General features: G+C 50.0%; 1 protein-coding gene across 12 annotated transcripts in view; it reads right to left on the reverse strand.

The window, feature by feature from the left end:
- DIP2A (disco interacting protein 2 homolog A) overlaps positions 1-13,103 on the reverse strand; it is a 129,416-nt gene that overhangs the window by 75,943 nt on the left and 40,370 nt on the right. For 10 of the 12 annotated variants that reach the window (XR_009551720.1, XR_009551721.1, XM_060198838.1 and 7 more), the window contains exon 3: positions 6,576-6,683. The exons of 1 other annotated variant lie outside the window; for it this stretch is intronic. Coding sequence is in view for 9 of the 11 variants with exons in the window: in XM_060198838.1 (XP_060054821.1) it covers positions 6,576-6,683 (108 nt within the window). In the remaining 2 variants the exon portion in view is untranslated. The remainder of the gene's footprint in view (positions 1-6,575; positions 6,684-13,103) is intronic. One more of the 12 variants, XM_060198832.1, reaches the window with a different exon arrangement.

The following is a 13,103-nucleotide window of genomic DNA, read 5'->3' on the forward strand; positions in this document are numbered from 1 at the left end:
TAATATGCCGGGTTACTTGCCAGCCTGTACACACTAGCCTTTAAGTAGCCCTGTGTTTATAGATGTGACTACAGAAAAGCCATGTAGATGTTTTCATGGTTGTAAATCTAAACTAAATGATGAAACCCTGAAACTGATAGAAAATGGGCCAAATAAGCCCTTGTATGTCCCCACTGGTGGCACAAGCCTCTCAGGCGGCTCTGACACTTGTGTCTGGACAGTCCGCCCTGCTCCTCGAGGAACATTGCTAGGGCAAAAATGCAAGACAGTCCTGAGCTCGCCCTGGCCGCACTGGAAGCAATATGGGTACTGTCATGGCGTGGACAGCTAGTGGACAGAGCCCCAAGCGTGGATGACAGTCTGATTCCCTCAGCCCTGAAAGCACAGAACTCAGGGGGCAGAGAGGAGATGGCGAACACAGGCTGTCCTGCGTCTATATGAAAACTCCAGTATGGCCAGCAAAGCAGCCCATCGAGAGGGCGTGTGACTGTCACACACACAACCCAGGTTACAGTCTGCACTGGAGGGAGACTTGGGCCAGTGGTGTCTTTCCTTTTTTTTTTTTTCCTCGCCCCTCTCTATCTGAAAAAGTCAGCCTGGGATGGATGATGTCTATCTATCTGTGTAATAACATGTGTACTGTAATATTGCCTCTATGTAATAAAAATGTCTAAAACAATGGCCAGTCCAACAGCAAAGGTTGCTCCCAGCACCCACAACAGGGTCCTAAAATATTCTCCCCACTAAAAGCTCCTAAGCCGGAGGCAGGAGACACACAGCCTGTAGCATCTTGGGGAATAATTAAACAACTCACACTTCTCATGTTCCCACTGGATAAGGAGACAGTCTGAATATCAACAAGGATAAAAGCAAGAATGGATGGGAAGGCCTGGGAGATAGTGCTGAGGAAGGGCACCAAATTGCTTGCTCAAGGTCCTAGAGGTCCCAGGTTCAATCCCCAGCACTACCACATGCCAGAACTTGGTAGTACACTGGTCCTCTCTCATTCTGTCTCTCATAAACAAACACTCTTTTTAAAGAGCTTAACTATGAATCACAAGGTGAAAATATTATAGGGATAAAACAGGGATCATCAGCTCCTGATACAGAACCTACCACTGAAACCATGGACTTTTCAAATGAGTAGACTAATAAGTGAAAGACCAGAGACAAGTTTAAATATTTACTAATTACTGGAAATCTTAAATAATCACTGTAAATCTTCAAAACAAGAAAAAAACCTAAAATACAGTAATAAAGCTATCACATCATGTACAAAAATTAATATTTAACTCTAAAATTCTAAGTAGAGAAAATAGACAACATTTAAAGAAAAGCTGAGTGGGGGAAGGACATTTCTCCAGATATGTCTATAAAATTTCACCCAAAAAGTACTGTGTCACGCAGAAGACAAAAAGCATACTGCAGTTACGGAAAATTAAATGTCTTCTTGACAAATGTGATGATGTAGCCTAGGAGGTGGCACAGTGCATGGACTGACTCAAGCACAGGGCCTGCCTGAGTGGGATCTCAGCGGCACACATGCCGAAGAGATGTTCCGCAGCCCCTCCCCCAGCAAATATTGGGAAGAACCAATGATGACGTAAATTATCACTCACATGAAAATGATTTCTTCATCAGACATTGCAAAGAAAAACCAAATGAAAGACTTGGAGCCAGTCTGTCCTACTTGAGGGTGACAGCTTGCCCTTCTGTCCTACCTGAGGTGAAGCCTGTCCCTGCCGTCCCTATCAAACCAGAAACGAAGGGTTTGACAAAGTCAGCACCCGGGAACCGCATCTTCAAGGAAGAGTGATTCTGGGAATGGGACATGGCATGCCGGATCTAATTTAGATTACAATCCATTATTCTTTTTTTTAAATTTTATTATATTTTTATTTTCCCTTTTGTTGCCCTTGTTGTCTTTTATTGTTGTTGTAGTTATTATTGTTGTTGTTGTTAGATAGAACAGAGAGAAATGGAGAGAGGAGGGGAAGAAAGAGAGAAAGACAGACACCTGCTGACCTGCTTCACCACCTGTGAAGCGACTCCTCTGCAGGTGGGGAGCCGGGGGCTCGAACTGAGATTCTCACACCAGTCCTTGTGCTTTGCGCCACGTGCATTTAAGCCGCTGCGCTACTGCCCGACTCCCACAATCCATTATTCTTATGATCACAATGAGTCTTATGTTTGGTGGGAACAGGAAGGGATAAGCTGCCCTGGTCTATAGATTAATAACAAATGACCAGGATACTCAGTCACTAATTCCCGGAGGCCTAGCCCGGGATACAGTCTCTGATGACTCACATTTACAAGAAATAGAAACTGAAAAAAAAACTAGAGTTCAGCAAGTTAGGAAACCAGACAGAGGGTCCTACCGCAGACCAGCACCTACAGTTATGACCAAATGGGGACCAGCTTACCCCATGGGTGGTGGACTATGTTTTCCTCCCTATCTTTACCGCAAATATTTACCTAAACCCACTGACCGCCCTTTGCACTATACCGGTGCCTACATGCAGGGTGACAGAAAAGTTAGTATTAATGGCACTCATGTATCCTGGTATAGTTTGCCCTTTTTAGAAAGATTAGCAAGAAGCAGACCTCCTTGGTGTTTGCTTCCTCTCAGAACATGTTATAAATTATATACCCAATTGACACATTTGTGGTGCACCAGGTACAGACACTGCAGTAGATCTAGAGTCCCCAATGTAGATAAATTAAAATTAGTAAATATATTAAAAAGTAATGAGCCAGAAGAGGTATCAGGAATAGAAGACATACATACACTTTTAAGAAAATTTCTCAGTCAGACATATGTTGCCCCCCTTAGAAGCCGAAGCTTAGCTTACGCTGCCCCCCCCATGATTAAGGAGGGAGTTAGATTTTCACAATAGGGAAAAAGTTAAATTTTTACAGAGAGCTCCTACTCATAAATGCATTACAGGTTACTCCTGCAGGGCTCGACACTCCCTTGAAATAACCACAATTAATCAGAAATGCTTTACTTTCTGTTCCAGATTCCTGCTTTCAAAATATCATGTAAATGCTAAAAAGTATATAAATGCTTGTCTGTCTAATAAACATTGAGTTCAGATTCACCCTCCAATAGAGTGTGGTGTCTATCTGTTCTCCCTCGCGCCAACTCCTGACCCACCCGGGGTTCTCTTCAGCAGACCCTGACAACTCCTGCTGCTCCCCCACCTGAGCGGTCCGTTGCCCACCCCCTTGTCCTACCTGAGGTGACAGCCCGCCCCCTTGTCCTACCTGAGGTGACAGCCCGCCCCCTTGTCCTACCTGAGGTGACAGCCCGCCCCCTTGTCCTACCTGAGGTGACAGCCCACCACCCTTGTCCTACCTGAGGTGACAGCCCACCACCCTTGTCCTACCTGAGGTCACAGCCCACCACCCTTGTCCTACCTGAGGTCACAGCCCACCACCCTTGTCCTACCTGATGTGACAGCCCGCCCCCTTGTCCTACCTGAGGTGACAGCCCGCCCCCTTGTCCTACCTGAGGTGACAGCCCACCACCCTTGTCCTACCTGAGGTGACAGCCCACCACCCTTGTCCTACCTGAGGTGACAGCCCACCACCCTTGTCCTACCTGAGGTGACAGCCCACCACCCTTGTCCTACCTGAGGTGACAGCCCACCACCCTTGTCCTACCTGAGGTGACAGCCCACCACCCTTGTCCTACCTGAGGTGACAGTCCACCACCCTTGTCCTACCTGAGGTGACAGCCCACCACCCTTGTCCTACCTGAGGTGACAGCCCACCACCCTTGTCCTACCTGAGGTGACAGCCCACCACCCTTGTCCTACCTGAGGTGACAGCCCACCACCCTTGTCCTACCTGAGGTGACAGCCCACCACCCTTGTCCTACCTGAGGTGACAGCCCACCACCCTTGTCCTACCTGAGGTGACAGCCCACCACCCTTGTCCTACCTGAGGTGACAGTCCACCACCCTTGTCCTACCTGAGGTGACAGCCCACCACCCTTGTCCTACCTGAGGTGACAGCCCACCACCCTTGTCCTACCTGAGGTGACAGCCCACCCCCTTGTCCTACCTGAGGTGACAGCCCGCCCCCTTGTCCTACCTGAGGTGACAGCCCGCCCCCTTGTCCTACCTGAGGTGACAGCCCGCCCCCTTGTCCTACCTGAGGTGACAGCCCACCACCCTTGTCCTACCTGAGGTGACAGCCCGCCCCCTTGTCCTACCTGAGGTGACAGCCCACCACCCTTGTCCTACCTGAGGTGACAGCCCACCACCCTTGTCCTACCTGAGGTGACAGCCCACCACCCTTGTCCTACCTGAGGTGACAGCCCGCCCCCTTGTCCTACCTGAGGTGACAGCCCGCCCCCTTGTCCTACCTGAGGTGACAGCCCGCCCCCTTGTCCTACCTGAGGTGACAGCCCACCACCCTTGTCCTACCTGAGGTGACAGCCCACCACCCTTGTCCTACCTGAGGTGACAGCCCACCACCCTTGTCCTACCTGAGGTGACAGCCCACCACCCTTGTCCTACCTGAGGTGACAGCCCACCACCCTTGTCCTACCTGAGGTGACAGCCCACCACCCTTGTCCTACCTGAGGTGACAGCCCACCACCCTTGTCCTACCTGAGGTGACAGCCTGCCCCCTTGTCCTACCTGAGGTGACAGCCCGCCCCCTTGTCCTACCTGAGGTGACAGCCCGCCCCCTTGTCCTACCTGAGGTGACAGCCCACCACCCTTGTCCTACCTGAGGTGACAACCCGCCCCCTTGTCCTACCTTGTGGGACTATGTGGAAGTTTGGTAGAGCTTAGGGAAGCTTCCCCCATCTTCGTGGCTAGAGGTCTGAAAAGACACCTCTCTTGTTAGCCTCTCTCCATAGAGATGAGCCAAGAGAGAAAAGTCTGTCAGACTAAGCTTGCCTCTGTAAGACTCCCGCTTCACAACGAGCCTACATCCTCTCTCCCCCGCTGTCAGCCAAATGGTTGCACTCACTCAAAGTTCACACATTCCACTTCACCTTTTGATCACAAAGGAAGAGCACATCCTGTCACACACTCCTAACACCGGACAAGTGAGAAGCCCCCAAGACCTTATTTCCTGGAGCCCTTTTGATGTCTTTAAAGCCTTGTTCTTCCTTCTCTATCTCACCCCTATTCTTCTCTCAAATGCCTTTGGATCATTAAATGCCCGCATCAGGAGACCAATTGTATTGATCTTTATGTGTCAACTCTTGTCATACCAGCCCCTGCCATAGGGGCATGCTAACCTTTAAGAAACCTGTGAATTCTGACGTGTGTGAAAACTGTTCTTTGTCGAGCCTCCTATATTAACCCAAACCCACCCCCCAATAAACAAGTGTGTTCGTACCAGAATCCTCCCCGCGTTTCTTTCTTTTCACAGTCTCTTGAACTAGTGATGTGAACTCGGTAAAGTTTACCTTTCTAGCTGAGAGCTAACCCCCCCGAAACCCTAGATGTCATCTGACGTGATCTGAAGAACCTGATTCACAGACTCCAAGGACAGAACTTTTTACTGCCTGTCTGCCTTTCCTGCTTCTGCTTTGACCTGTCATGTTTTGGCGGTTCCAGCTCACTCTCTACAGAAAAGCAGAATTTCAGAGGCTGACCTTCCTCACGCAGCATTTCATCTCCTGCCATTTCTCCCCCAAGTCGCCTACTCTGGACTGAGACTTCTATCGGACTTGCTGGTATACCCTTTGGACACTTTCGACAATTTTACAGCAGCTTCCTTCCCTTCACGTTGCTGGTTTTTCATAAACTGATCCTGAGTAGTTCATAGACTTTGCACACTGTTGCCCTGGGCATTAGATAAAAGGAAAGGGGGAGATGCTGGGAAATTGTGCAGATGCAGTCACATCTGCCATGTTTTCCCCTCAGGCTACTAGTTCCCACGAGAGTTGGGACATTCTCGGAGTGCCTGTTCAGCCATGTTGTGCCCTCAGGACATTGTCTATATCCCCGCGATATTTGGAGTGCTCTGGTTACTCCCCCCCCTCCCATTCTCACGAGAGTTATCATCCTACCCTGGAGTGCTATGGTTACTCCTCCCCCTCCCCATTCTCGTGAAAGCTACTCCTATAAAAGCCCTTCTTTTTCCGCACCTCGCTCTCTTGCCAGCACTTCACTTCGGTGTTCAGACACAGGAAAGGTTACTGCGTGAGGCGGCCATTTTCACTACTTCCACGTGGCCCAACCTGCCTCTCTAGCACCCAACTCTGAGGTGCCAGCGCAAATAAAGATTTGTGTTTCCTCTTCGCTCCGGACCCCCTCTCTCTCTTCTCCGCGGCCCGCGCACAACAACAGTGACAGCCCACCACCCTTGTCCTACCTGAGGTGACAGCCCGCCCCCTTGTCCTACCTGAGGTGACAGCCTGCCCCCTTGTCCTACCTGAGGTGACAGCCCGCCCCCTTGTCCTACCTGAGGTGACAGCCCACCACCCTTGTCCTACCTGAGGTGACAGCCCGCCCCCTTGTCCTACCTGAGGTGACAGCCCACCACCCTTGTCCTACCTGAGGTGACAACCCAACCCCCTGTCCTGAGGTGAAAGCCCCCCATACTACCTGAGCAGAAGCACTCATCCCGAGAATTAGTTGGCCATTGTTTCTGCTGTCTGGATGCTGCAGCCATGGGTGCAGGTATCCTGGTCTCTGTTGGCAGAGCTGGATCTACTAAGGAAACACAGTGTTAGTATTTTGCCACCAGCGTTATTACTGGTGTACTGGGACTCCACTGTCCCTAGGAGCCATTTTGTCACAGAGGGTGACACAGAGAGAGATTGAGAGAAAAAGGAGAGAGGGGAGACACCCACAGCACTGCTCCACTAATTGTGAAGCTTCCCCCTGCAGGTGGGAACTGGGGCTTAAAGCCAGGTAACGCACACTCGGCTAGGTGCACCATGCCCAGTCCCTAATGAAACACAATTTTATAGGAACAGCCTAAGTAATTATGGGAACCCCACAATAATCAGCACAATTCTCCGTCAATTTGCTACCCAGCGTATGTGATGCCTAACAAGGGTCTCATCACCCCACAGTCTGCTGTGTCCCCGACTGATGGCAGAACAGTTATCTTGCCCCTACAGGAAGGTCCTCTGCACTGAAATGTCAATTCCCCAAATCTCAACTGGCCTGTGCTGCTTTTGCTGGCACTGTCCAGAAAACAACATACTCAGAAAGGACCCAGGAAATAACCAAAAGGGGTCCCCAATCAACCTCTGGCTGGATAAGATGACTTAGAGCTCACAGTGAGGACATAAAGAATCACAGGCATGGGAGTCAGGTGGTAGCTCAGCAGCTTAAGCGCAAGTGGCAGGAAGCGCAAGGACCGGCGTAAGGATCCCGGTTCGAGCCCCTGGCTCCCCACCTTCAGGGGAGTCGCTTCACGGTGAAGCAGGTCTGTAGGTGTCTTTCTCTCCCCGTCTTCCCCTCCTCTCTCCATTTCTGTCCCATTCAACAACAACATCAATAACAACAATAATAATAACAACAACAATGAAACAAGGGCAACAAGGGGGGATAGCCTCTAGGAGCAGTGGATTCGTAGTGCAGGCACTGAGCCCCAGCAATAACCCTGGAGGCAAAAAAAAAACCACAAAAATATGCACAATATCCAATTGTGGGTGTTTCAGGACGGACTCAGCCACGAGGACACAGAGCCCAATGAGAAATCACTGGATGAAAGTACTGGTGTCTATCTCTGATGTGAACATATCGAGAGAACTTTGTGGGAGATCAGGCAGTGAGTGAGTGGCACACCACACACACTATGAGGCACAAGGACCTGGCTTCAGTCCAAACCTGCAGGGGAAGTTTTTCAAGCAGTGAAGCAGGACTGCAGGTCTCCTTCTCTCTCTCTCTCTCTCTCTCTCTCTACCTTCCCCTTTCCTCTCAATGTCCCTGTTTCTATCAAAACAAAAAGAAGAAAAAAAAGAAAGGTCACTGGGAATGGTGGATGCATAGTGCAGGCAGTGAGCCTCTGTGGTAACCCTGGGAGACAGGACTTTCTGAAAAGCCTGACAATTCATTCCCCCAAAGGCAAAGCACACAGTGTCACTTCCCCACACCTATCAGCACTAGATTTATACAAAGTTGTGTAATTGTGCCAGGGCGGAGCTGGGACACAGCTAAGTCAGCAGAGCAAACATACTGTGCACGCAGGACGGGTTCAGGCTCCCAACCACCACATGGGAGTGGAGCTGCGGTGACTTTGTTGTTAAAATTCGGAGGCTCTAGCCGGGCGGGCTAGCTTCACGGGCGCGTAACAGAGACGCGGAGACAACGGCTGGGCAGGGAAGCTGTATTTCTTTATTCAGGAACAACGATTCATAAACTAACACAAACTAATCACCAAACAGAACTCTGCTGTCTCTTTGCGGCGGCGCAAGCACTCTCTCTTACTCTGGAACTCAGAACTCTCCAACTCTGGAACTCTCATACTGGGGAACCCTCTGAAACTCTCTTTCTAACTCTGGAACTCTTGAACTCTCGTACTCGGGAACCCTCTGAAACTCTGGCACTCTCGAACTCAGGAACCCTCTCTCCGGGTTCCTTGGGGCGGGGCCAAGCGGGCCCGCGAAATTAACTGGACTGATCCAATTCTCTTGGCGGGGGAGGGCTAGAACAAACCAATATAAAGCATACGACAATTCCCCCTTTTCTTTTTAACTAAATGACTATAGTATCAAGGGTGTGGGGTGAACAGAAACATATATCATACAGGCATTTTTTTTAAAAAAAGAAACTGGCACAAACATGGAGAAACATGCAAGCGACAAGAACCAGTGTGCTGCCAAGGGAAGGCCTGAGGGGGCCATATCTGCCTCTGTGGGCTAAACTTTTATCAGCTTAAAAAAAACATTTCTTGCCTCTGGGGGGCGTACTTTCTTCAACGGGCATTTGCATGGGGGCGGGGAACGGCCTAGAGTCCCAAAGGCAGCTGGCTGCAACTTACTATGAAACAAAACTTGTTATTAGCATATCTACTCCACGATCCAACGTTTCTAATAGAGAAGGAATTTGAGACTTTTACATATCAACTACGTCTCTTAACCTTTTGTTACACCCATTCAAGATGGAGACACACCCTAGGTGTGGGCCAGAGAGGAAACCTCAGGCATGAGAATAATTAGCATAGCCATTGTGCGATCTACCATTTCTAATAGAGAAGGTAGTGGAGAGTTTTACATATCAACAAGTCTATTTAACCTTTTGTTTAGACCAACTTAGTTAAAATATATTGCTTGTTAACTAATTTTTACCTTAGACTTTAAATGTAAGTTAATTTTATCTTTATGAGAATTACGTTGAAAACCTTTTTCATTTAACTTTGACTTAGTAAGAATTTAGCCTTAAAGTTACTGTTTACCAAACTTTAAACACACACATAAACATGGTCATTAATACACGAGGAGAGAAACCTTTGTTACGAAGACATGTCATTTTAAACACGAATTTAAATCTGTACTGTCTTAGTTGTTGGGGGGGGTTCACCATCTGGAGGTGGCTTCCTGCGCAGCTTCACTTTTATGAATTGCAGGTTGCAATCTCTGCACAAATCTCTGCATACTCCAGCTTGTCTGTCTTCAGACCGGACCGGCGGCTGGAGATCTCGTGTGCCCAGTTTCGGCAGGGAGCCCGGGGGTCCGGGAGGCCCGGGATAGTTCCAGAATTTATAGCAAGAGGGCAGGAAGGCCAGGCTTGTAGAAGGTGTGGGCCTAGGTGCCCAGGGGTGGCGGCCATGATAGGCCACCACGGCCCTGCCCCGTGGCCCTGCCATATCTGCTGCTCTGTTCGCGGTAGCCGAGCAGCATGGAGGGATCACACGTCCAGTGCCCTGCGCCACGCAGTGGAGAGCCGGCTCCTGTGGGCTGGCCTCGGGCTCTTGCGTGTTGGCCTCGGGCTCCAGGGGCTCTTGTGTGCTGGCGTCGGCCTCCTTCGGACTGCGGGGCTGCAGGGCTGCGGGCGCGGTGCGCGGGGTTGTCTGGGCGCAGCCGGCTGGCTGGCTGTTTAACCAGGTGGAAACAGCAGCTCCGCGCCTCTCCTCCCGCCCGCTGGCTCTTCCCGCTGGCTGTTCTGAGTTCGCCCGAGCAAGTGGAAACCACAGAGTGGTCCAGAGATAAATGTTCCAGAAACAGCAAAACAGTCACGTGAAGAAAGAGCAGAGGCCTTTGGAGATCTCTTCACAAGCAGAAGAGAAGGCCATAGTGCATTGGTAGCCAAATGGTCTTTACTTATCTGAGAGATGCGCAGGTCAGGTCCACGTGGGCGCCATTTGTTGTTAAAATTCGGAGGCTCTAGCCGGGCGGGCTAGCTTCACGGGCAGGTAACAGAGACGCGGAGACAACGGCTGGGCAGGGAAGCTGTATTTCTTTATTCAGGAACAACGATTCATAAACTAACACAAACTAATCACCAAACAGAACTCTGCTGTCTCTTTGCGGCGGCGCAAGCACTCTCTCTTACTCTGGAACTCAGAACTCTCCAACTCTGGAACTCTCATACTGGGGAACCCTCTGAAACTCTCTTTCTAACTCTGGAACTCTTGAACTCTCGTACTCGGGAACCCTCTGAAACTCTGGCACTCTCGAACTCAGGAACCCTCTCTCCGGGTTCCTTAGGGCGGGGCCAAGCGGGCCCGCGAAATTAACTGGACTGATCCAATTCTCTTGGCGGGGGAGGGCTAGAACAAACCAATGTAAAGCATACGACATTTCCTCTCTTTAGCTCTCTCCTATGTGGGGAAAACCCCCATGAAGCAATGGAACAGTGTGGGCATGAAGGCACTGGGGAGGGCGCACTTCCAAGTCTCTCCTAAGACCGAAGAATAGAATGTCTGTTGCCCACTTACACTTCTTCCTCTTTGAATTTCCACTCATGGCGCAGCTGATGAGCCCACCCCAAAACACTTGACCTGTCCTGGAACGGGGGCACCTCCCAGGCTGGGGCGAGGCTGGTGGCAGGATAGTCATTTCAAAACAGTTTTGTCTCTGGGAGCCAATCAGACTTGACTTTCTCCCACGCCACGTACTCCTATCTCATAACCCTGCCCCACATTCTCCCGAGTGTTACAATGCTAGCCAGCCACACACACCGGAACCTCAGGTCTGTGCTCACACAGGGTGGAGAAGATCCACCTCCAACACCTCCAGAACTACGGCAGCTGCTGCATGAACACTCCCTCCCTCAACTCTCCGGGATCCTTCTGGACCCCCTCCTCCACTACTTGGCTTCCGCCCCACACCACACCTGCTGCTGCATGAACACTCCCTCCCTCAACTCTCCGGGATCCTTCTGGACCCTCTCCTCCACTACTTGGCTTCCGCCCCACACCACACCTGCTGCTGCATGATCCCTCCCTCAACTCTCCGGGATCCTTCTGGACCCTCTCCTCCACTACTTGGCTTCCGCCCCACATCACACCTGCTGCTGCATGAACACTCCCTCCCTCAACTCTCCGGGATCCTTCTGGACCCTCTCCTCCACTACTTGGCTTCCGCCCCACACCACACCTGCTGCTGCATGAACACTCCCTCCCTCAACTCTCCGGGATCCTTCTGGACCCTCTCCTCCACTACTTGGCTTCTGCCCCACATCACACCTGTTGCTGCATGAACACTCCCTCCCTCAACTCTCCGGGATCCTTCTGGACCCTCTCCTCCACTACTTGGCTTCCGCCCCACATCACACCTGCTGCTGTGACAATGGTGTGTTGCATGCAGGTCTGATAGCTCAAAGGCTAGTCCTTTTTTTTTCTTTTTTAAATATTTTTATTTTATTTTGGTTAGAGACAGAGAGAAGTTGAGGGGAGGAGGAGGTAGGGAGAGCGAGAGAGACAGACACCTGCAATCCTGCTTCACCATTTGTGAAGATGGGTCTGGGGCCTTGAACCTGGGTCTTTGTGCCCTGTACTGTGTACACTCAACCAGGTGCACCACCACCCAGCACCCAAAGGCTATACCTTTCTCACTCATATCCTTTTTCCAGAGGGTTTTGTCTACTTTCAAAATGCTTTACCTGCAAATGGCTTATTATTTCCACCCCCTGGTTTTGGGATGGGGGATCAACTACTGGCATTCACTTTGGACTACATTCTACTCACGCAATACTTTGCCAACAGCCTTTTTTTTTTTTTTTGTCTCCAGGGTCATTGCTGGGGCTCGGTGCCTTTACTACAAATCCACTGCTCCTGGAGGCTATTTTTTCACTTTTGTTGCCCTTGTTGTTATTATTGTTGTTATTGCTGTCGTTGTTGTTGGACAGGATGATATACAGAAATGGAGAGATGGAAGGGAAGACAGAGAGGGAAGAGAAAGACAGACACCTGCAGACCTGCTTTACCATCTGTGAAGCGACTCCCCTGCAGGTGGGGAGCTGGGGGCTCAAACTGGGATCCTTACGCCAGTCCTTGTGCTTTGCGCCTTGTGCACTTAACCCGCTGCACTACAGCCCGTTTTATAGTGTCAGTTTTGCCTTTAGGAAATTAGTATGTTTCTTGTTGTGTTTGTTATTTCTTTCAAGTAGATTCTATGGCCCTGACATAGGTCCTATGGCTTTCTTTGCATTTGACATTTTATTGCCATGATGTTTTTCATTAGGGGCTGGGTGGTGATGAACCTGGTTGAGTGAGGTCACAATGCACAAAGTCCCCACCTGCAGAGGGAAAACTTCATGAATGGTGAAGCAGGACTGCAGGTGCCTCTCTTGTCTCTCTCCTTATCTCTCCCTTCCCTCTCAATTTATGACTGTCTCTATCCAATAAAGGTAATTTTTTAAAAATTAAATATAATAATGTATTTCATTAAGAGAAATACTGCCAGAGAAAAAATAGCTACTGATTCTATTTGCCTTCTATCAAACCGAAAGCTCTTACCAATTCTAACTATTAAGCAAGCGGATTCTAGGGTTCTTAAAGTATAATGCAGTACACCCTCGGTAAGTCGACTGCCGCCCCTTCTTCACTGAGCACCCAAGTCACTACGCAGAGTGACCGGCAGATACAGGGACACAGTGCATGCAGGGTGTGTTCCATCCCCATCTGGACTGGGAATGGCTTCTGACAATTTGTCACATGGGCTAAATTTAAAGGTGTTT

Source organism: Erinaceus europaeus, chromosome 9, assembly GCF_950295315.1.
Source record: "Erinaceus europaeus chromosome 9, mEriEur2.1, whole genome shotgun sequence".
Lineage (NCBI taxonomy): Eukaryota > Metazoa > Chordata > Mammalia > Eulipotyphla > Erinaceidae > Erinaceus > Erinaceus europaeus.